The sequence below is a fragment of the Ursus maritimus genome, unplaced genomic scaffold (genome assembly GCF_017311325.1).
Source record: "Ursus maritimus isolate PB19 unplaced genomic scaffold, ASM1731132v1 scaffold_4, whole genome shotgun sequence".
NCBI lineage: Eukaryota > Metazoa > Chordata > Mammalia > Carnivora > Ursidae > Ursus > Ursus maritimus.
The window spans coordinates 91,387,509-91,412,941 of record NW_024426552.1 but is presented as its reverse complement, the minus strand read 5'-3'; the positions used below and the strand labels follow the sequence as shown (position 1 = coordinate 91,412,941).

The window sequence follows — 25,433 nt, the reverse complement described above, 5'->3', positions numbered from 1 at the left end:
TTAAACTTCTTCCTGCTTGCATTATTAAATCTGATGTGTTCACACGGGGGACATTGAGTATCAAGATGTAACAAAACCACACTTAGGATGATAGGAAACAAACTTCTCTTACGTGACATTTTCCAACCATCTTTAATCTGCTGTATTTTTAGCTGGTGTGTTAGGAACAGTCATTCTTCATACTTTTTCCCTGTTACCTAACACGGTATACTGACAGTGGTAATCATGTCAAAAGAAACAGTGAGGAAAAAATTTTTGACTGAATTCAGAGTGATGTCACTTACTTAGATAGCACTATTATGGATCCAAACCTGGAAATTAAAAAATGAAAATCGCCATCAATAAGAAAAACATCTCCTTGAACAGATCTTGTTTTGTAACTGGTATTTTCCTTTTACTTTGAGAACTTTTTAGCTTTCCTGTAGAAGTTTGTGTTTGATTAATTTTTTCCTCTTTTTCATATCTATATTTCACCTTTAAAAAAAAACAGCTTTATTGTGGTGCCTGGGTGGCTCAGTTGGCTAAGCATCCAACTCTTTTTTTTTTTTTTTTTAAATATAGATTTTTTTTTATTATTATGTTAGTCACCATACATTACATCCCCGGTTTCCGATGTAAGGCTCGATGATTCATTAGTTCTGTATAACACCCAGTGCACCATGCAATATGTGCCCTCCTTACTACCCATCACCGGTCTATCCCATTCCCTCACCCCCCTCCCCTCTGAGGTCCTCAGTTTGTTTCTCATAGTCCATAGTCTCTCATGTTTCATTCCCCCTTCTGATTACCCCCCCTTTCTTTATCCCTTTCTTCCCCTACCGATCATCCTAGTTCTTATGTTCCATAGATGAGAGAAATCATATGATAGTTGTCTTTCTCTGCTTGACTTATTTCGCTTAGCATTATCTCCTCCAGTGCCGTCCATGTTGTAGCAAATGTTGAGAACTCGTTCTTTCTGATAGCTGAGTAATATTCCATTGTATATATGGACCACAACTTCTTAATCCAGTCATCTGTTGAAGGGCATCTCGGCTCCTTCCACGATTTAGCTATTGTGGACATTGCTGCTATGAACATTGGGGTGCATATGGCCCTTCTCTTCACTACGTCTGTATCTTTGGGGTAAACACCCAGTAGTGCAATGGCTGGATCATAGGGTAGCTCAATTTTTAACTTTTTAAGGGACCTCCACACTGTTTTCCAGAGTGGCTGTACCAACTTGCATTCCCACCAACAATGTAGGAGGGATCCCCTTTCTCCACATCCTCTCCAACAATTGTTGTTTCTTGCCTTGTCTATTTTTGCCATTCTAACTGGCGTAAGGTGGTATCTCAGTGTGGTTTTGATTTGAATTTCCTTGATGGCTAATGATTTTGAACATTTTTTCATGTGTCTGTTAGCCATTTGTATGTCTTCATTGGAAAAGTGTCTGTTCATATCTTCTGCCCATTTTTTGATTTGTTTATTTGTTTCTCGTGTATTGGGTTTGAGAAGTTCTTTGTAGATCTTGGATACCAGTCCTTTATCTGTAGTGTCATTTGCAAATATATTCTCCCATTCCGTGGGCTGCCTCTTAGTTTTTCTGACTGTTTCCTTGGCTGTGCAGAAACTTTTAATCTTGATGAAGTCCCATAAATTCATTTTATCTTTTGTTTCTCTTGCCTTTGGGGATGTGTCATGAAAAAGGTTGCTTTGGCCGATGTCGTAGAGGTTGCTGCCTATGTTCTCCTCTAGAATTTTGATGGATTCCTGTCTCACATCGAGGTCTTTCATCCATTTGGAGTTTATTTTTGTGTATGGTGTGAGAGAGTGGTCAAGTTTCATTCTTTTGCATGTAGCTGTCCAATTTTCCCAGCACCATTTATTGAAGAGACTGTCTTTTTCCCACCGGATGTTTTTTCCTGCTTTATCAAATATTAGTTGCCCAAAGAGCCGAGGGTCCATTTCTGGGCTCTCTATTCTGTTCCATTGGTCTATGTGTCTGTTTTTGTGCCAGTACCATGCTGTCTTTGTGATCACAGCTTTGTAGTACAGCTCGAAATCCGGCATTGTGATGCCCCCAGCTTTGTTTTTCCTTTTCAACAGTTCCTTGGAGATTCGGGGCCTTTTCTGTTTCCATACAAATTTAAGGACTATTTGTTCCAGTTCTTTGAAAAATGTCCTCGGTATTTTGATCGGGATAGCATTGAAAGTGTAGATTGCTCTGGGTAGCATGGACATTTTAACTATGTTAATTCTTCCAATCCATGAGCATGGAATATCTTTCCATCTTTTTATGTCTTCCTCAATGTCTTTCAAGAGTGATTTATAGTTTCTAGAATATAGGTCCTTTACGTCTCTGGTTAAGTTAATTCCAAGGTAACGTATGGTTTTTGGTGCTATTGTAAATGGGATGGATTCCCTAATTTCTCTTTCTTCGGTCTCGTTATTCGTGTATAGAAATGCAACTGATTTCTGAGCATTGATTTTGTATCCCGCCACGTTACTGAATTGCTCTATAACTTCTAATAGTTTGGGAGTGGCTTCTTTTGGGTTTTCCATATAGAGTATCATGTCATCTGCAAAGAGAGACATTTTGACTTCTTCTTTGCCAATTTGAATACCTTTGATCCCTTTTTGTCGTCTGATTGCTGTTGCAAGGACTTCTAGTACTATGTTGAATAATAGTGGCGAGAGTGGGCATCCTTGTCGAGTTCCTGATCTTAAGGGAAAGGCTTCCAGCTTTTCCCCATTGAGAATAATATTTGCAGTAGGCTTTTCATAGATGGCTTTTATGAGATTGAGAAATGTACCTTCTATTCCTACACTCTGAAGGGTTTTAATCAGGAAAGGATGCTGTATTTTGTCAAATGCTTTTTCGGCATCGATTGAGAGGATCATATGGTTCCTGAGTCTTTTCTTGTTGATATGATGTATCACGCTGATTGATTTGCGAATATTGAACCACGCTTGCATCCCAGGTATGAATCCCACTTGATCGTGATGGATAATCCTTTTAATGTACTGTTGGATTCTATTAGCAAGTATCTTGTTGAGGATTTTGGCGTCCATATTCATTAGGGAAATCGGTCTGTAATTCTCCTTTTTGAGGGGGTCTTTGCCTGGTTTGGGGATCAAGGTAATATTGGCCTCATAGAATGAGTTTGGTAGCTTTCCTTCTGTTTCTATTTTTTGAAATAGCTTTAGGAGAATAGGTATTATTTCTTCTTTGAATGTTTGGTAGAATTCCCCAGGAAAACCGTCCGGGCCTGGAGTTTTGTTATTTGGAAGGTTGTTTATCACTGACTCAATTTCTTCATAATTAATTGGCCTGTTTAAGGAATCAATTTCTTCCGGTTTCAATCTTGGTAGTTTATAGGTTTCCAGGAAGGATTCCATCTCTTCCAGATTGCTTAGTTTATTGGCATATAGCTGTTGATAAAAATTTCTAATAATCCTTCCAATTTCAATGGTGTTCGTCGTGACCTCTCCTTTTTCATTCATAATTTTAATAATCTGGGTCCTTTCTCTTTTCTTTTGGATAAGTCTTGCCAGTGGTCTGTCAATTTTATTGATTCTCTCAAAGAACCAGCTTCTAGTCCTGTTGATCTGTTCTGCTGTACTTCTGGTTTCTGCTTGATTGATTTCAGCTCTAATTTTGGTCAACTGCTTCCTCATGAGTGGATTAGGCCTGTCCCTCTCTTGGTGTTCCAGCTTCTTAGGTGAGAATATAAAAACTGCATTTTAGATTTTTCTATTCTTTTGAGTGAGGCTTGGATGGCTATGTATTTCCCCCTTAGGACTGCCTTTGCAGTATCCCATAGGTTTTGGACTGTTGTATTTTCATTCTCATTGGTCTCCATAAATTGTTTAATTTGATTTTTGATTTCCTGGTTTATTGAGTCATTCCTGAGCAGGATGGTTCTTAGTCTCCAAGTGTTTGAGTTTCTTCCAAATTTTTCCTTGTGGTTGAGTTCCAATTTCAGAGCGTTGTGGTCTGAGAATATGCAGGGGATAATTTCAATCTTTTGGTATCATTTGAGACCTGTTTTGTTTCCCAGAGCATGGTCTATTCTTGAGAATGTTCCATGGGCATTAGAATAGAATGAGTATTCTTTGGTTCTGGGGTGTAGTATTCTATATATATCTATGAGGTCCAAATCATTGAGTATGGCATTTAAAGCCTTTGATTCTTTGCTTAGTTTTTGCCAGGGTGTTCTGTCTATTTCTGATTGTGTGGTGTTGAGGTCCCCTATTATTAATGTATTTTTATCTATATGTCTGTTTATTCTGGTTAAGAGTTGGCTTGTGTATCTTGTTGCTCCCCTGTTAGGGGCATATATATTTATAATTGTCATATCCACTTGTTGGATACATCCTTTAAGAATAATATAGTGCCCTTCTGTGTCTCTAACTATAGTCTTTAGTTTAAAATACAATCTATCTGATATGAGAATTGCTAACCCAGCATTCTTTTGAGGTCCATTTGCGTGAAAGATGGTACTCCATCCCCTTACTCTCAGTCTGAATGTATCTTTGGGTTCAAACTGAGTCTCTTGTAGACAGCAAATGGATGTGTCATTTCCTTTTATCCAATCTGCAACCCTGTAGCATTTTATGGGATGGTTCAAACCATTTACATTAAGACTGATTACTGAGAGATATGATTTTAATGTTGCCATGTTGCCAGTAAAGTCTTTGTTTGTATTGGCTGTGACTTTCTGTTCTGTATCACTCTTGGGGCCTTTTTACTTTTATAGAACCCCCCGTAATATCTCCTGTAGGGCTGGTTTCGTGGTTACAAAATTGGTTAGTGACTGGCGATTCTGAAATGTCTTTATTTCTCCATCAATTCTGAATGACAGCCTTGCTGGGTAAAGGATCCTTGGCTGCATGTTTTTCTCTGAAAGAGCTTTAAATATGCTCCCCCAACCCTTTCTCTCATTCCAGGTCTGTGTAGACAGGTCTGACGTAATTCTGATGCCTTTGCCTTGGTACGTGAGAAATTTCTTTGCCCTGGCCGCTTTCAATACTGTATCCTTGGATCTAATATTTGCGAATTGCACTATGACGTGACGTGGCGTAGGTTTGTCGTGGTTCCTCTGTTTTTCTCCATCCCCTCAGGGATGCCGATGATTCTAACATTGGATCGTTTCATTGAGTCAGTAATCTCCCGTAACCTACATTCGTGGGCGTGGATTTTTTTAAGACCATCTTCTATTTTCATTTTTTCCTGTATTAACACATCCTCCAATTCACTAATGCGTTCCTCTGCTTCTGTGACCCTGGCCGTCAGAGCCTCTAGTTTTGCCTGCATTTGGCTCATAGAATTTTTAATTTCTGCCAGATTCACTCTCATTTCCGCCCTTAGAGATTCTATATTCTCATTAACATTTTCGTTAATACTTTTTTCAAGTCTACACATCATCTTGACCATTGTTACTCTGAACTCCATTTCTGATAATTTGGTTATATCCATATCCCACACACATTATTCTGTGGCAGAGGCCACAGACTCACTTCTTTCTTTGCTGGGGGGCTTCTCCTTCTTGTCATTCTGATGAGGAGAGGTTGCGGAGTTGTCCAGAGCCCAAATTATTGACTGGGTCCCCGGCCGTGCCCCTTGTTTTATAGGGATCTTAGGGATGTGGGCTTCTTCTTTAAAGATTTTATTTATTTATTTATGTGGCAGCCAACCAGTGAGAGAGGGAACAGAAGCAGGGGAGTGGGAGAGGAAGAAGCAGTCTCCCAGCGGAGGAGCCCGATGAGGGACTCCTTTCTGGAATGCCGGGATCACGCCCTAAGCCGAAGACAGGCGCTCAATGACTGCGCCACCCAGGTGCCCGGGTTGTGGGCTTCTTGAGTTTTCAGCCTGCCTTCTGTGTTCTGGGGAGAGGGCCTGCCGCGCGCGATACTCCAGGCAACCCTTTTGGGTAGGATCTCCGCGTCCTGCGGGGATGGGGATGGACACTCTCTGAGCCGCAGTATTTCCAGGCTTTTGTTCTCTGGCGGCTTTCCTGGCGGTTTGCTGTGCCTCTTCTGAGAGTCAGAGCAGCAGGCGAATTTCAGCCTCTGTCACAGAACAGAGGGATTGCGGCCCGTTCTCCACTGATGTTCTGGCCACTTTAACTCTGTTACTGTTGGTGCTGCTCAACCCTGCAGCGTCCCGGGATGTGTGCCCCACACCCGGCGTCCCAGCCCTCACTTCCAGGGCCGGCGCGTCTCTGTCCTTTGTGTTTCTAATGCCGCCAGCCGCCAGCCGCCCCGCGCGCGCGCTCCAGAAGCTCCCGGTCTCAGTCTATTTCCGGTGAGCACACCGGTCCGGTGTTCCGCGAGATGCCTGGTGGTGCGCACCTGACTCACGGTCTCAGTCTGCTGTTTTTGCGGGTGCTGTCCGTGAGCCCGCCCGCTCCCCCGTGCAGGTGGCTACCGCTTCCCGGCGCCAGAACGCGGCGGCTCCCTCCCCCTTCCGTTTATCTTCTGATATCTGTGCACGGTTTCATGGCTCCCCGCTTCGTACCTCAATACTCAGCGCTGGAGATGTTCATTTGTAGAGATCCAGATGCATCTTCCTGCATCTCAGGCTGGTTCCGTGGTTGTTTAGGCTGGTCTGGTACCTATCCAGCTCGACTCGGGGGACCGGCTGAAAAAAGGTGTCTCCTACTCCTCTGCCATCTTAACTCCTCTCAAGCATCCAACTCTTAATATCAGCTCAGGTCCTGATCTCAGGGTCATGAGTTCAAGCCCCTGTGTTGGGCTCCATGTTAGATGTGCAGCCTACTTAAAAAAAAAAAAAAGGCGCTTGGGTGGCTCAGTTGGTTAAGTGTCCACCTTCAGCTCAGGTCATGATCCCAGAGTCCCAGAATCAAGCCCTACATAGGGCTCTCTGCTCAGCAGGGAGGCTGCTTCTCACTCTCCCTCTGCCGTTTCCCCTGCTTGTGCTCTCTCTCACATGTGCTCTCTCGCTCTCAAATAAATAAATAAAATCTTTTAAAAAAAGAAATAAAAGTAAAGAAAAACACAGCTTTAGTGAGACACACAATATACTGTACATATTAAAAGTGGATAATTTGATGAGTTTCAACACCCAGGAAACTATCACCACAGGCAAGATGGAGACCACATTCATTACCCCAAGTGTTCCAGTGTACTTTGCAATTCCTCCCTCGTAACCCTCCATGCCAAGTGATGTTTTTCTGTCACTATAGATTGGTTTGCATTTTCTAGAGTTCTATAGGCGTGGAATCATACAGTGTGTACTCTTTTGGGAGGGGCTAGTCTGGCTTCTATTACTGGGCAAAAGTATTGATATGTGTATTGTGTGTATCAATAGTCCATTTGTTTTTGTTGGTGAGTGGTAGTCCATTATATGGATGTACCACAATTTGTTTATCTGTCCTCTGCTGATGGACATTGAGGTGGTTTCCACTTTGGGGAGATCACAAATAAAAGCTCTGTGGCAGTCAGGTGTAAGTCTTTGTATAGATACATATTTTCTTTTCTCATGGGCAAATATCTAGAAGTGGAATGACTGGATCATCTGGTAGATATACATCCTTTTTAAAAAATAAAATAGGAGGGGCGCCTGGGTAGCGCAGTCGTTAAAGCGGCTGCCTTCGGCTCAGGGCGTGATCCTGGCGTTCCAGGATCGAGTCCCACATCGGGCTCCTCCGCTGGGAGCCTGCTTCTTCCTCTCCCACTCCCCCTGCTGTGTTCCCTCTCTCGCTGGCTGTCTCTCTGTCACATAAATAAATAAAATCTTAAAAAATAAAATAAAATAGGAAAAGAAATATTTGAAAAGGAGATGAGGTGGGGTCTTGCACCCTGGGTACATTCTTGGGCTGATGATTTTTAGAAAGGAATTTATATGAAGTTGAGGATATGGAAATTGGTATCTTTTAAAAACCGTGTAAGCCTGGTCATCCCTGGAAAGTCTTGGACCATTCCTAAGGATAGAGTGCCCCACACAGAAGACAAGGAGCTGACTTAGAGGGGTCCTCAAGTACTTCTCTCAGTTCTGGCCTCTGCCCCAACTCTGTGCTCCAGGCATTCTGTCCGGTAAACTCTCTACACAGCAGGCCGTGTAGATGCCTGAAAGGCAAAGGGATCAGACGGGGGCCCACCTGCAGAAAATCCCTTGCAGTGGTGGGGTGGAGATGAGTTGAGAGGTGAGACAGGAGGGGCCATAAGAGCCTGATTGGGCACCAGGGATCCCAAACTCCAACTTGTGTGCTGGTCTGTTGGAAGGTCTGTCCTTGTTGGCATTCCCACCTCCAGTTGCATTGGCTTCCTTCCCTCTTTAAGGGGCAACTACTGTCATAGGATAAGTTTATAATCCAAACTATTTCTCACATCCCTCCACCCCCAGGTAAACATGGATCTGTTTTCTGTCACTGTTCTATATATTTATAAAACAAGATATGGTGTTTTCATGTGCTTTTAAATTCCTATAAATGGTATTAGCATGTATTCTGGAATATTCTGAAACTTCACTTTTTTCACTGGACATTATATCTTGAGGTCTGTTCATGAGAATAGAGAACTAGTGTACTTCTTTTTTAAAATTCTTTTTTTAGGGCACCTGAGTGGCTCGGTCGGTTAAGTAGCTGCCTTCGGCTCAGGTCATGATTCCAGGGTCCTGGGATCAAGCCCTGCATTGGGCTCCCTGCTCAGTGGGGAATCTGCTTCTCCCTCTCCCTCTCCCTCTGCTGCTCCTCCTGCTTGTGCTTGCTCTTAAAAAATCTTAAAAAAAGGAACTTGACGGGGCGCGTGGGTGGCTCAGTTGTTAAGCGGCTGCCTTTGGCTCAGGTCAGGATCCTAGCGTTCTGGGATCGAGCCCGGCATCAGGCTCCCTGCTCGGCATCAGGCTCCCTGCTCGGCGGGAAGCCTGCCTCTCCCTCTCCCACTCCCTCTTGCTTGTGTTCACTCTCTCACTGCCTCTCTGTCAAATAAATAAATAAAATCTTTAAAAAAAAAAAAAAGAAGAAGAAGAATTTGAGAAAAAATTCTTTTTTTATTGTGGTAAAATATACCTAACATAAAACTTTAACCTTTTTTAAGTGTACAATTCAGGGACATTGAGCATATTCACAGTTTTATGCAACCATCCCCCCTACCCTATTCCAGCATCTTTTTATCATCCCAAACACACTCTATACCTATTAAATAATAATTCCCCTGATTGAATTTAAATTAAAAAAAAAACCCATTTCCCCCTCCAGCTCCTCTTCCTCATACGCATCACTTATACTTTCTGTCTCTATGAATTTGTCTTTCCCTACGAATTTCTCTGTGAAATGGATTTCTGACTCCTTGCTCTCTAGGTCACATTTGTTTTTGAAAGATAATTTTGCTGAGCAAGTAATTCTAGGTTGGCATTTTTTTTTCATTCTGTACACTGTCTTCTTGCTCACATTGTCTCTGATGCAAATCTGCAGTCAGCGACCTTTGTTCTTTATGTAATGTGTGTCTCTTTAACTGCTTTTAAGATTTTTCTCTTTATTGGAAAAATTTTGGCCATTATCTCTTCAAGAAAATTTTTTTTCTGTCACCAGACCCCTCCTTTAGGGACTCCAATTACATGTATATTAGGTCTCTTGAGATGTCATAAAGCTCACTAATGCTCGGTTCATTTTTTTCCCCAGTCTTTTTCTCTGCATTTCATTTTGGATAGTTTTATTGTTGTCTATTTAAGTTCAGTAGCCTTTTCTTCTGCTGTTAATCCCATCTAGTATAGTTCAGTTTGGGCCTTTTAAAGTATCTTCCATCTTTACTTGACATACCCAATACTTACAGCTCCTTGAACACGTGGAATATAATTATAATAACTTTTAATATCATTTCTACAAATTCTTTCATCTTTCAGGGTCAATTTCAACTGATTGATGTTTCTCCTGGTGTGGGTCGTAGTTTCCTCTTCTTCACGCACATGCCTGGGTGTATTTTATCGGGTCCTAGACATGGTGACGTCGGTGTTGTTGGGTGTTGGATATATTTGTATTTTTATGAATATTTCTGAGTTTTGTTTAGGGATGCATTTAAGTTACTTGGAAACAGTTGATCCTTTGTTGCTTATTTCCAGTATCTTGAATCATTTTTTTCACTTGTTTAGTGTAGTTTTTTGGTGTTTTAGGTGGAGGGTTAAATCCAGTTCCTACTACCTCATCATCTCCAGAAGTAGAAGTTGAGGATGGGCAGCTCGATAGGTTAACATACGCTTCTGTAACCGCTGATTTCCGCCTCCCATAGAAAAGGAAGCGAGAGGCCAGAAATCCATTACTACCGTGATTGGTCCTAATATTGAAAGGGTGGCCACTTAAACACGATAGCATTCTTGGAAAGTTTTTGCCAATCTGTATTTTAAGCAATGCAACCCTTCCAAGTAGGGAGTGCCAGAACTTTCACAGGTGGTATGTAGTGTTCTGAACCCAGTGTCCAGAGGTGGGTCCGGTGGGAACAGGGTGAGTCTGTAAATCTACGGCAGACTCAGACATCAGGGAGAGGAGTGTGGTGATGCTATCTCAGGCAAATGTTAAATGTTGCCAACTTGGGTTTTACGCTATGTTGATTCTTTCCAGTGTGGGCCACTGACTTGAGTCACATGCTGAAATACCTAATATACCTAATGTATGTTTTTTAAGTTCTGCATCTTGTCAGGTTATCTCATAAATAACTGAATCTTGCATATATATCAAACACCTGAGGTCCAGTGCCCTAATTTGGTTCTTTCTTTTTATAGGTGAAAGAAAATGTAGATACATTGAAAGAGACTTGATCTTCTGGTTATAATACACAGATTTTATTACCTTGAAATTCATTGACCTGAGCAGATCTCACTGTGGCTGTATGCCTGTTGCAGGATGTGAATTTGGACTTTAATAAACGAGTGGGCTTTGAGAAATAGCTTTTCCTCTTTGTTTCATGATGACTCTTCATGGAATGTTTTACTTCTGAGTTATGTGTGTGTCCTGCTTTATCAGGCATTAAACAGTTGGCCCAAAAAGGTAATACTTGAACCACAGACATTCAGTCCAATAAAAACAAAATAGGTTTGAGTATACGTAATGTCAGTAATTAACTTCTATTTTCACACTTCCTTGTGGTTATTCAAAAGTATCAATCTCTAGGTAAATACTGAATACAGGTACTTTACCCGGTCCAGGTTTCAACCAACAGCAAACAGGTACTGGTCTGGCAAAAAGACAATGTCTAGTAGAAGGGCAAGATTGATTTTTTAAAATATGGTTGTAATGATACTTTCAACAATAGTAAATTCCATTCATGGCATTTAGTCAAGGTGCAATAATAAAAGCCCCATGTGTAATGAACCAAGCATACTATGAGTCACTTTAAATATATACTCCCCAGTGTTCCCATCATCCTCACAATATAGGTAATAGGCCTCTGCAGAGAGAGATGATAGATATGTACACACACATACATGTATACACATAGGAATGACATCGATGTTTCTCATTGTTTACAAACAACCCGAGCTACGTTTGCATGTATTTTCCAGTGTGGATTCAGTTTCCTTACCTGGAAAATTGGAAATGAAGTGTTAATTAAATTTCAGTCTCAATCTATTTCTAGAATTCTTAGAGTATTTCATTATTTAGAATTAATTTAGTCAACTGGCTTGTTTGTCTAACTGGAAGAATAATTTACACACCGATATGTGAAATTTTCATTACTTTTATGTTGCTTTTTTATTTTTGGCTTGTACTTAAATCTACTTCTGTAGAAATGGAAGTTTTTTTAACCTGTGTCAAAAATGATATGTAAATATATCGACTTTTACTTTCATAAATGTGGCAAAATGGGAGAAATTTGGGTAACTGAGAAAGTGAGTCTGTGACTGAATTACTTTATTTCTTTGAGGCAAACTAAGACTTCGCTTTTGGACTAGAATGTTATTTTGCTATCAGACTCACTTTTATAAAAATGCTGCAGTAAACATTTTTTCTAAAACAGCTTCATGGAGATATAATTTATTATTTAAAGGAGTGTCTAGTATATTCACAGAGTTGCACAGCTGTCACCGCAGTCAATTTTAAAACATTTCATCAGCCCAAAAATAAGTTGCATGCTCGTTAGCATTCACTACCTATTTCCCCGTAAGCTCTTTACCGCCCGCAGCCCTCAGACTTAGGTAACCACTAATCTACTTCATGTTTCTATAGATTCGCCTAATCTAGATGTGTCATATCAGGACTTGTTCAGTTGACGGACATTTGGGTTATTTCCATTTTTTGGCTGTTATGAGTAATACCGCTATGAACATTTAGTTACAACTTTTTGTGTGGCCGTATGTTTTCATTGCTCTCAGATGTATACGTAGGAGTATAATTGCTGGGTCATATGGTAACTATGTTTAATCTTTGGAAGAACTACCAGACTGTTTGCCAAAGTGGCAGCACCATTTTCTTTTCCCACCAGCACCATATGAGGATTGATTCCAGTTTCTCTACATCCTCACCAATACTTATTATCAGTGTATTGAGTGTTGGTCCAAATATGGTGTATCTGTGTAACCTGGTTGAGTCATTTTGACTCACTGTTTTTCATCTAGCATCTTTAAAATATCAATAACAGTAAGTTAAAAAGTGGGTTTATGAGAGAACCAGTCTTCCTTTTATGTAAATTATACTCAGTCAGAAAGTATATCGGAAGAAAAGATCTCATCCATAGTAACAACATAATTTTTTTTTTAAACCTAGGGATAAACTTTAAAGAAATGTGAAGAAACCATTTAAAGAAAACTGAAACAGGGGCGCCTGGGTAGCGCAGTCGTTAAAGCGTCTGCCTTCGGCTCAGGGCGTGATCCCGGCGTTCCGGGATCGAGTCCCACATCGGGCTCCTCTGCTGGGAGCCTGCTTCTTCCTCTCCCACTCCCCCTGCCTGTATTCCCTCTCTCGCTGGCTGTCTCTATCTCTGTCAAATAAATAAATAAAATCTTTAAAAAAAAAAAAAAAAAAAAGAAAACTGAAACAAAAACAACTGGATGCCATGAGCAAAACTTTAAATGAATGGGGTTAGGAAGAAGCATTGTGTAAAATGAGAGCTCCCTATAGATCAGTCTAAAGAGCATGATCCCCCCCAAAATTCTAATAGGACTTCTAAAAAACTGACAGTTTCATTTGGAAAAATAAACAGGAAAATTCTGAAAACAGAAATGTAAAGAAGGAAGAATTTTCCTAATTTTTATGTTGAAAAACATCATAATCACAGACATAAGAATAGTTACAACTGACAGAAAATATTTGTAACTTTTCCAAAGGATTGCTATCTCTAATATAAAATAAGTAAAAAAAGTGAAAAATCTACTTAAAGAAATGTAGATAGCTAATTCATAAATGACCCAAAAAAGCTCAAAAATTACTAATAATTAAAAAAACCAAAGATTTAAAAATAAGACATTTTCACTACATGATTTGAAGATATTTAAAATTTAATAATTATTTGTAGGTAGTTAGGAAAGATACCCTGTTGTGTATATGATAACCTTTTGAAGTTCCTGTCATTCTAAATTTTGGAATAATTGTCAAAATTTTAAATGGGGGCACTTTATTTTTTTAAAAGTTTTATTTTAGAGAAAGAAAGAGAGAGCACAACAAGCAGGGAGAGGGGCAGACAGGAAGAGAGAAGGATAGGGAGAGAATCCCAAGCAGACTCTACACTGAGCGTGGAGCCGGTCGCATGGCTGGATCTCACAACCCCGAGATCGTGACTTGAGCCGAAACCAACAGTAGGACATTTAACCAACTGAGCCATCCATGTGCCTCACATGGGCACACTTTAATCAATCCTACTTTTAGGAAATCATCATGAGAAGTTACTCAAACACTCAAATACTTCAAGAATATTTGCTTTATTATTCACTAATAAAAAAGACTGAAGTACTGATACATGGTACAACATGGATGAACCTTGAAAACATGCTCAGGGGAAAAAAGACAGACATGAAAGACCACATATTGTGTGATTCCATTTATATCAAATGTCCAGAAAAGGCAAAAATATAGATACTGAAAATAGATTAGTGGTTGCCTAGGTCTGGCAGTAGGAGGAGAGGTTGGGGGGAAATGGAGAGTGACCGCTGTGGGCAAGGGGCTTTTTTGAGGAGGTAATGAAAATGTTCTAAAATTGATTGTATTGATAGTTGACAGCACTGTGAACATAAAACCATTGTACAGTTCAAACGAGGAAGTTGGATGCTATGTGAATTATATCTCAATAAAGCCATTATTAAAATTAGGTTATCTTTAGACTTTTCCTAAAATGTGAAATATTATCTCCTTAGGTAAGGCTGTTCAGAAGAGGTGGCCTTTGTCCTGGGTCTTGTAAAGATCCACGGAATTTCAAGATTCAGCTTCAAAGATGATAGTAAGGTGTTGGTTCCGTAACAACTCACCTCAAAGTGGAGTAGCTTTAAAAAAACCACCACTTTATTTTATAATCTCTCGCACTTCTGTGAGTTGACTGGCTCTGCTGGTCTCACGAGAGGTCTCTCGTGTAGTGGCTATCAGAGGGCAGCTGGGTCCGGAGTCACGTGGAGGCTCACTGGGGATGCTGGCGTAGTTGGTTCTCTCTCTCTCTGTGTAGTTTCATCGCAAGGAGGTGGTATCTCATTGATTTTCATTTTGTTAATGATTAGTGATGGTGAACATCTTTTCATGTGCTCGTTGGCCATTCGTATCTCTTCTTTGGAGAAATTTTCAATTTTTTTCTTTCCTGTGCTTTTGGTGTCATATCTAAGAAGTCATTGCCAAATCCAATGTCATGAAGCTTTCTCCCTATGTTTTCTTCCACGGGTTTTATAGTTTTAGCACTTATATTTAAGTCTTTGATCCATTTTGAGTTAATTTTTGTTTATGGTATAAGATAAAAGTTCAACTTTATTCTTTTGCATATAGTTATGTTTGGATATTTTATAGTTAATTTTTGTTAGTGTTTATAGGTTTATAATGGTATTGTGATTATATTAAGAATTTTAATCTAGAGTTATAGGGATTTGTTCAGACTGATATGGTAGAAGGGAATAAGTGAGTGGAAATATAGGGGGAAGCCAGATTTGGTAATGTGTTTGAAAATTCCCAAAACGAGGGCCGCTTGGATGGCTCAGTTGGTTAAGTATCTGAATCTTGATATCAGCTCGGATCTTGATCTCAGGGTCATAAGTTCAAGTCCCACGTTGGGCTCCACACTGGGAGTGGAGCCTACTTTAAAAAAAAAAAAAAAAAAGAAAGAAAGAAAAGAAAAAGAAAATTTCCAAAATAAAAGGTTAAAAAGGAGAGTTAGTAAACCAGAAGAATGGTGTTTAGAAACCTAGATGCGTGTTGGTGGAAGGATGGGGTAACTGGGTGACGGGCATTAAGGAGGGCACGTGATGTGATGAGCGCTGGGTATTATATGCAACTGATGAATCACTGAATGCTACATCTGAAACTAATGATACACTGTGTGTTAAGTAATTGAATTTAGATAAAATAAGTTAAAAAAAGAAATCTAGATGTAGGGTTTCTATAAATAGTAGGCAGCTTTGTTAGATGCCATAGAGAGGTCAATCAGAGTAAAGACAGAAAAGGTGCTATGGATTTTAGCGGCTCTTTTCATGAGCTTGGATATAGCCATTTTAGTAGCATGTACAGACTAAAATCTGTTAGCAGAATTTTGAGAGGATAGGAACATGGAGAAAGCAGGGTGGGGTCACTCTTGATATTAAGAAAAGTTATTACTGGTAAATCTAAAAGATCATAAGCCTCTGATTAAAATTACAAAAGAAAAGTATGAAGCCAAACATCAAAGGCCCTACCCTTTTTCTTCCCCTCTTCTCACTGACCCCCTTCAGTTTCAGTCTTGAGTTTGCTCTTGAGACATGTGGCTGCTGAATGAATGAATGGCACGGCAGGCTGAGCGTGAGGGAGATTATTGAAAGGCAGGCTCAGACCTGCCTTTCCCTGAGAAGAGCCAGTGGAAGGAAAGAAAAAATGAAAATGGACCTGAAGGGGACTAGTGGGATAAGGCCCAGAGAAGATAAAAGGAAGAGATTCGTTAAGGGACTCTCCAAGTTGGAGAAAGGTACAGAGGCGCTCATTTCTTTGAGACCAGAGGGAAGGAGATGGCTTTGTTTTTCTCTCTTGAGTAATAGACATAGTTGTCCGCTGAGAGTGACTGAGGTTTGGATAAGGCTGGTGGCATCTTGTGTGCGGTCACATTTGGTGTAACCACAGGAATGAGCAAAAGCGTTGCAGTGTGGAGGCCCCAGCTCAGGCCCCAGCCACCATCAAAGTGAGTTTTCATTGAGGAATGCCATCATCTGGGGAGGTGTGCCATCTCACTGTTTGCCAGGGATGACTCAGTTCTTTGGCAGGTTGGCTAGGGAGCTGCTTCTCCCTTAGCCTTTCTGTGGGTAAGTTTACTAAAACGACGCATTCACGTTCGAAAGCGGCTCAGGCAGGACTGCTCTTCAGTCCAAAGTACTTGAGTAGTTCGGCTTCCTTTCTGTGAGCCTCTTGGGTGAGGAAAGGCTCTCAGGTGAAGGAAAAGTTTGACGAAATGATTACATGGAGACCCCTAACCAACCATATTACAGCAGTGAGACCACTTTCACTTCCTCCTTTGAAGATGTAGGTAACAAAAAGCTTGTCCCTGGCCATTAGTCATATTGTAGTAATAGTCCAAAGGTGGTCAGGGTAGATGCCATTTGCTATATTTTGAATATATATGTTACTGAGAATTAAATGGTTTTTATATGTATCAAATTTGGTGTTGATGAGCCTCATGTAATATTCTGTAGAAATAGAAATGGAAGTTATGTTACCTACTTTAGAAAATAGAATTGTCTAAATAAATATCTAAAATTTGTCCTTGTCATATACTTCTGTGTGTATGTATACATATATATATATGTGTATATATATATATGTATATATAATATAAATACATATATATATAATTGTTTTTCTCAAGATTTTATATAACAGAAATTATTTTTGCTCAAGATTTTATGTAATGGAAATTGCTTATTAAACAGTACATTTTAGAGGATTTAAAAAGTGAGCTTTGCTTTACTTTTTATATTTTTTAGGAGACCCGTGTACAGTATCATCTCAGTTGGAGTTAGAAGAAGCCTTTAGACTTTATGAGCTAAACAAGGATTCTGAGCTCTTGATTCACGGTAAAGGAGTAGTCGTTTCTTATTCTTCTAGAGCTATAATTTTTTTTTTTTAAATAACCCTATATTCTTGATCATTTTAAAAAACATGATCCCGATGTCATTTTCTTAAACTCTGTCCCTCATTGCTATGTAATTGTTCATATTCAGTAGTTTATCAAATGCTAGAGAAAATAAAATCAATTTTCTTACCATCTTAGGAAATTTGTTATTTGAGTATGCCTTTGTGGATATTAAACTGATCATCTCTCAAGTGTTTCACAGCCGAGTTTAGGAGAGAATTTAAAATTGAGTGCCTAGTAGAATTCTCCTAAGCCATTCCCTTGCAGCTTTGTAATGTATGCAAATAATGATCTCCAAAGAGAAGGTATCAGAAATGTCCGTTCTTTTATTTGAGGGTTAACAGTGAACTATTTACATAGTTATAGAGATTAGTGTGTGAAACATCAGCAAGCCCACAAGCTGGATAGTGGTGTAGAAGAAGAGACGAAACTCATCCATCATGTAATGGTGCGTTGTAGGCCTGGGTATACAATCTGGGTATTCTGCTTCCAAGTCTGTTCTTTTACTATGCTACCCCTCAAATTTTTTATGTCAAGTAAAACCCTGCTTATATATCCCATTTCTTTGCAATTCATTGGCAATATTTCATGTAACATTTTTAGGAGACCTAGGGAACTCTTTAAAACTTGAACAAATAGAAATCGCCCGTAAGTATACCGAGTCAACACCTTGTTATTATTCCCTTGTACTTTTCTTTACAGTGTGTTTTTTAAAACTCAGTAGCTTAATATTTTTCTACCTTCTGAGTTTGACATAGTGCTCCTAACGGATCCATTATCTAATTTATTGAGGTTCTAGCAGACCAGAAGTCATCCATTTTTGGAGTCACCTCTTTCTAGAATAATACTACAATGAATGTTTAAAGAAGTGATTGATCAATAGTATTAAACAGTTTGTTTAAGTTTTCATTATTTTTATATCACAAATCTGTTTTCAGAAGTTAGCTTATATTTCAACTTTTAAGAATATATGAGGAACTATGCTTCCCATACTTTGTGTTTTTTTAAGCCATGTCCTTTTTTACGTCACCAACTACAAATAGTTGGCTAGTTCATAAATATACTGTGTTTATAAAAATGCCCTGAATTAGCATGTTTATAAATTTATAGTTCCTAAGATAAAACTTACATTTTTTGGAGTTGGGTACTCTTAGTGGTGTAATTTTTTTCCAAAATTCAGTATACATCTTTTAAGAACTGTAATGGTTTATGTTCATATTTGTATACTTTTTGTAATTCAGTTTTAATTCTTCATTGTAGCAAACTTGACAGTACAACAAAGATTTAAGGAAATAGTTAAGGATTTCTCTAAGGACAAAAAAATCAATTAGTAACATAATAGGAACTAGCATGAATAATTTGAGCTTCTAATGCGTTTGTTTTTGGCCGTTTACTTTCATGAAAACTTCTTTCATATAGCCTTGATAAATGAGTCCTTTGAAAAAATATTACTGGCCATATGCTAAGTATCTTGTGTCAAGAGAGGGTCAGGTTGAAATTTGGGTCAATTTTTTGATGTAGAATTTAAAATTCTATAATGTGTATGTTTTAAATTTGCTATATTAATTTTAGTTTCTTTTCTTTTAGTCTTCCCTTGTGTACCAGAACGTCCTGGAATGCCGTGTCCAGGAGAAGACAGTGAGTGTGTATATACTTCATATCTTTGAGTGCAGAGTTGTTTAGGGCACAATTGTACAAGTGAAAGGAAATCAGAAATAGAACTTTTAGTCCATTTGGTTTCTTTTCCATTCTTCAGCCTAATTTAGACTATCTTAGCAACTGCCTAAACTCTCTACTTTTGCCACATGAAAATCGGGCAGTTCTTAGCTGCAAGTTACTGACTTAAGTGTTGTGCATTTGAAAGGAGAATTAAGTGCACTTTCAGTCATGTTCCTTCCTGGCTTTTAATTTGGGAAATTTTCAAACTTACAAAGTTGAAACAACATTGAAAACAAGGACACAAAGATACCCTTTGCCTTCATTGACCAATTATTGACTTTTTCTGTGTTTGCTTTATTTCTGCATCTGTATGTGTTCACACATAGGCATACATGTATGTACGTAAGAAACATGCTTGTTTTTAAAATTTTTTTAGTGTATCATTTGAAAGTAACATGATGCTTCCTCTCTAAATACTTGAGTATGTGTAATTAGAAATAGTTAGGGATTTTCTTTTGGATGTCGAGGCTGATGGTTACCATTAGTGAGAACTGAAGAGTCAAACAACTGGTCTGATGGAGCTTAAATACGTAAACTTATTTATGATCATCAGTTATTGCTTTTGATAGACAGTATAACTTATTAGTTGTGGATATTACTCATTTTCATTTGTGGTTTCTGTACATATCCATGGCTTTAGAAAGAATAGTGATAAGTGTTTTCCTTTGAAATAAATGAAATAGTTCTAAACTTTTAGTCCTGGGACTCTTTTTTTGTTTGTTTGAGAGAGAGAGAGAAAGAGCAAGAGAGCACAAGCAGGGGGGAGGGGGAGAGGGAGAGGAAGAAACAGGCTCCCCGCTGAGCAGGGAGCCTGATGTGGGGCTCAGTCCCAGGATCCTGGGGTCATGACCTGAGCCGAAGGTAGACGCTTAATTGACTGAGCCACCCAGGCATCCCCAGTTCTGTGACTCTTCCTGCAACTTGGTGAAAAGGAAAAATTAAAGAGCTATGAGTATTTATATAGAATTGAATGGGGGCCATGTACTGTATAGGAAGATGGGGAAATTTAAGGGAGTAGGTAGAACCCTGAAGCAATATCGAAAAATTTAGGTCTGGATTCAGCTAAGAATATTTTGCCATAGTTCCAATGATGGATGGATCAAAGACTGAGCCACCCAGGCACCCCTAGGTTCAAATATGGTTAACAGAAACTTTCTGCTTTGGTTACTCCTGACAGAATAAGTAAATAAGAATAAAAGCATCTGTATTTAAAGTTCCCTATTATGCTATCTTAAGATTTCTAATTCAGAGCATTTCAACTTGTTTTTTCTATCTTAATTTTAAATGGTAAACCCAGTGCTACATCTGCTTTAAAATATGAGTTTAGAAACCTAATGGAATCTTTCTACAGTATTAGCTATCACTGCGGAATATTAATATGAATGACTAATAGACAATATGTATAATCATGATTGTCTTAACCAAAATTACATAGGTCAACTAGATTTGGTCTTAGGGAACCTCTTAGTTTGTTTAGAAAAAGTATTAATATAAAAACCATTGGATTAAAGATTAATGGGGAGGGGCACCTGGGTGGCTCATTTGATTAAGCCTCCGACTCTTGATTTGGCTCAGGTCTTGATCTCAGGGTTATGAGATTAGCCCCACCTTGGCTTAGTGCTGGGTACTAGCCTGCTTAAGATTCTCTCCCTCTCCCTGTCCCCCTCTCCCCCCTAAAAAAGAGAGAGAGAGAGAGAGATTAATGGGGAAGATAATATTCTTGTGGTTGCAAAGTGTCCTTTTTAGAGCCTCTGTGAAAAGTAAAATGTACCCTTGCAATGACGAGAACAAGTAGTCACTGCCTTTAACAGAGTGATTGAACACCAGTAGTGGGAGTCAGCAGTCTGACTTTTGCGTATCTCTTGATGTGACACAATAAGCAATACATATCACCTATATATTATTTTTGCCAAAAGTATTTGATACTGATTCGAATGAGGAAATAGGCAAATCCAGAATGTAGGATATAAGACAGCTGCCCGGATTCTTTAAAAAAAAAAAACAACAACATCACAAAGAATAAACAACAGCCAATATGGCAGCATGACTGTTTCTGCATACATTCAAGAGACAAAAAAGGTATAGTAACGAAGGGCAATGCTTGGATCTTGATCGGATCCTGCAGAGAAAAAGAAAGCTATCAAAGGTACTTTAAGGGCAAATAGGGCAATTTGCATATGAGCTGTCTCTTAGGTGATATTGAATTAATGTTGATTTTCTAAGACATGGTAATGGTATTAGGGTTAAGTAGAATTAGGGGAAACACCCTTAATCTATGGCAGTGAGTGGATATTTAGGTGTTTAAGGGTTAAGTGTTATGTCTGCAACTTATAAATGATGCAGACCAAAAAGGCATCTGCAGAGAGGAGAGCAAAGGCGGCATAATGTTAGATATTGGTAAGTCTCCGTGAGGGAGGCAGCTGTCTATTCTGTTCTTTAAACTTTTCTGGGGACTTAAAATTTTTCAAAGTTAAAGGTTGGGGGAAAAGTTTTTTTTTAAGCTTTTATTTATTTTGTGAGAGAGCGAGCAGGAGAGTGAGCAAGAGCGTTGGGTGGGGAAGGGGGGCCGAGGGAGAAGCGGACTCCCCGCTGAGCAGGGAGCCTGATATGGGACTTGATCCCAGGACCCCGGGATCATGACCTCAGCCGAAGGCAGATGCTTAACCGACTGAGCTACTCAGGCGCCTGAAGGTTGGGGGGAAAATTAAAAGACAGAAAAGCCTGAATAGTAACTTTTCATAGATTTTTACTCCATGGGCTTTGTTCTCATCTAGTCCCTTGATAAATCTGTTTTATTTTTTCACTTTCAGGTTTTTATCAGAACATTTTTTTTCTTGGGGTGCCTGGGTGGCACAGCGGTTGGGCGTCTGCCTTCGGCTCAGGGCGTGATCCCGGCGTTATGGGATCGAGCCCCACATCGGGCTCCTCCGCTGGGAGCCTGCTTCTTCCTCTCCCACTCCCCCTGCTTGTGTTCCCTCTCTCGCTGGCTGTCTCTCTCACTGTCGAATAAATAAATAAATCTTAAAAAAAAAAAAAAGAATATTTTTTTTCTTGAAGTGGATATCATGAAAAAATCACAGACTTAATTATAAAAAGGCTTTTATTCACACTTGCTCTTTTTCTTTTTTTAACCTTTTATCTCTCTTTAGAATCCATCTACCGCAGAGGCGCACGCCGCTGGAGAAAGCTTTATTGTGCAAATGGCCACACTTTTCAAGCTAAGCGTTTCAACAGGGTAAACCTTAGTTCATTAAATATTAATAATTTGAGATAATCTATTTTTTTCTCACTACTGTGAAAAAAAGGTAGTCTTGTTTTCCCTTTTATTTTTTTAAAGATTAAGGTTTTCTTTCTTTTTTTTTTTAAGATTTTATTTATTTATTTGACAGAGAGCGAGCGAGCACAAGTAGGGGGAGCAGCAGGCAAAGGGAGAAGGAGGGGGAGAAGCAGGTCCCCCCTGAGCAGGGAGCCTGATGCGGGGCTTGATCCCAGAACCCTGAGATCATGACCTGAGAGCTGAAGGCAGATGCTTAATGACTGAGCCACCCAGTCACCCCTTGTTTTCCCTTTTAAAGGAGTAAGTAGGGTGACAACATTCCCAGTTTCCCTGGGGCAGTATCCCTGTTATCTTGAGGTAATTTTTAATAGCATCTCCTTTCACTCTTAAAAACACCCCTGATTAAATTATATAGTTACCTTAGCTAAAAGAAAGTTGGCTTTTTTACTGTAATTCCAGACAACCGGAAAATAAGCAGTTTATTTTCCAAACCATTTAATGTAATTTTAACTTTCACTGTTGCAAAAATAATAATTGCAGACCACTTATCTAGCTTTTACTACGTACCAGATCCTTTTCCAAATGCTTGACAGATATTGACCCATTTAATCTTTACAACAACCTTGTGAGATAGGTACTATCTATTTCTGTTTTATAGATAAAAAAGCTGAGGTGTGGGGCGGTTTACTTGCCCAAGGTGACACAGCTAGGAAGTAGCAGAGCCAAGGTTTGAAAGAAGTCTGTTTCCAGAAGTCCATGTTTTTAACCACTCTCGGTAACTACAAATATGTGGACCCCATTTCCATTGTAAAACTAGTTTCATGTTCTGAATTCATTCATGTAAATAAAAGCTACGACCGGAGGTTCCCAAAATCCTTTTCCCAGTAGCACTGATATTTAAAAAGCTTTGAAATGAACAAATCACTTTAGGTATTGTTTTTTGAGAGAGCAGGGCTTTGGTTTGACCTCTGAATGATCTGGAAGGTTTATATTTGCTTGGGAGTCCTTGCATAGCTTTTTCTGCTGTATGTTTTTCAAGTTTAATTCACTTTTACTATTTTCAGTACTCCGAATTTATGGGAAGACCAAAAATTCTTGAACATATAACAGAAAACAATATGGTGGCAAATTTCACTCTTGTGACCATCATAGCTTTGGGAAAGTTATGTATGATAAAGGGAATTGAGTTAGAGAAGAAAGCCACTTGTTTTCACTTTTTTTTTTTTCTTTTTTTTTGAGAGAGAGAGCAGGTTGGGGGGGGTGCATGGGGAGGGCAGAGGCAGAGGAAGAGAGAATCCCAAGCAGGCTCCACACCCAGTGTGGAGCCCAATGCAGGGCTTGATTCCCACAACCCTGAGATCATGCCCTGAGCCAAGATCACGAGTCAGACACTTAACTAACTGAGCCACCCAGGCGCGCCTTATTTTCACAATTTTATCAGCAAAGTGTTGGCAAATGATTATGACTTTTCATTTGTTAATAAAATACTGTTGAATTACCCTTTCCAGCGTGCCCACTGTGCCATCTGTACTGACCGAATATGGGGACTTGGACGTCAGGGATATAAGTGCATCAACTGCAAGCTCCTGGTTCATAAGAAGTGCCACAAACTTGTCACAATTGAATGTGGGCGGCATTCTATGCCACCGGTAAGACTCCGTTGTCTTTTTTTAATAGAACATTTTCAGTAACACTACTAGGACAGAGAGCTAAAACACAGAGGTGGTAAGGAATCGCAGTTGTTACAGAATGTAACTTTACAATCCAGTTGGTATATTGTGAATTTTGGAATTGTTATTATAAATTTGTTTATAGTATACGGTTAACTTCTTGATTTAATCTGCTACAAAATCATCTGGTCTAAATTAGGAAGAGGTCGGGAGAACTATTTAAAAGACTTTTCTCTCTTAGGATAAACTGATTAGTTTCTTGCTCGCATTGTTTTAGCACCTACAATAAACAGAGATCAGGGAAGAAGAGTCAGAGGCTTCCTGTTTGCTCTTTAAAGTGTGTGATTCCTGGGGAGTTCTTGAATTTAAAATTTTTATTTTCACTTTCTGTTTTAAATATACAATTACAACATGTTCATTATAGAAAAAATAGAGAATAAAGATAAATGAAAATTACATAAAAATCCCCCATGAGATCTACTGTCTAAAGGTAATTGTCTTCTGGTGTATATCCTTCCAGAACTTTTTCTTTGCAAATTTATATGCATAAATGAAAAATGTTAAATGGAAAATTTCTATGTGGAAAATTTTAAGTATTTTTAAGATTAACTGTAGCAGTATAATGAACTTATACCAGTCACCCAGCTTCAGTAGGGTACCAGCTCTTGACCAGTTTTATTTCAGCTACACCCCTACCCATGTAACCTGCTCGCATCCTGTATTATTTTGAAAGAAATCCAAAAGCTAAGGACTCTTTAAAACCTAAAATGCAAATTCCTTAATCAAATATTCATCTAGGCAACATTCAAAACTTCAGTTGCCTCATAAACGTGAAAATACTGTTTTTAAAGCTTTCACTCTGAATCAGGATGTAAACGAAGCCCGTATTTGCAGCTGCCTGATGTGTGTCCTGGATAGTTTTTAACTGACTCTTCCCTCTCTCTCTCTCTCTTTCCCCCTCTTAAATTTTAAGTGTAGAAGAATTTAGGTTGTCATTTGAAGTGTTTCGGTATTTTTCTCTTTGCTTCTCTGTGTTTAAAATGTTCCCCTGTCCTCTTTATTTTCTGTGTATTATAGTTGGATCTAGAAGTTTAGTTAGATTCCAGCTTTTCATTTTTGGTTTTTGTAGATTGTTTTTGAGATTGCTTCATAGAAGGGGGAGTGCTTATCAGAATGTACGTAATGTTTGATTGAGTCTCATTCTGTTACATACTTTTTAACAAAAGTGAGCTCATACATATACTGTTTTCTAACCTGTTTTTTCACTTAACTATATTTTTTGGTCACTTTTCCATATCTGTCTATCCATCTCTTCATCAGTTTTAGCATATTTTGTTATATGTCTATGTCATGATTTACTTAACCTGTTCCCCATGATTGTACATTTGAGTTGTTTTCTACATTTTCCTGTAAAGAAAATTATAATGAACTTTCTGGTAGGTAAATCTTATTATTTCCTTAAGGATCCAGAAGTAAATTATTGGCTTAAAGGTTATGCATTTTTAAAAAGATCTGGATACCGGGGCCCTTGGGTGGCTCAGTCAGTTAAG

The 25,433-nt window shown here is 39.0% G+C and overlaps 1 protein-coding gene across 1 annotated transcript in view; it reads left to right on the top strand.

Moving 5' to 3' along the window:
• PRKCI (protein kinase C iota) overlaps positions 1 to 25,433 on the top strand; it is a 73,476-nt gene that overhangs the window by 21,587 nt on the left and 26,456 nt on the right. Inside the window, exons 3-6 of the mRNA XM_008705387.2 lie at positions 17,069 to 17,158; positions 18,805 to 18,855; positions 22,086 to 22,171; positions 23,722 to 23,862. Of these exons, the coding sequence (XP_008703609.2) occupies positions 17,069 to 17,158; positions 18,805 to 18,855; positions 22,086 to 22,171; positions 23,722 to 23,862 (368 nt within the window). The remainder of the gene's footprint in view (positions 1 to 17,068; positions 17,159 to 18,804; positions 18,856 to 22,085; positions 22,172 to 23,721; positions 23,863 to 25,433) is intronic.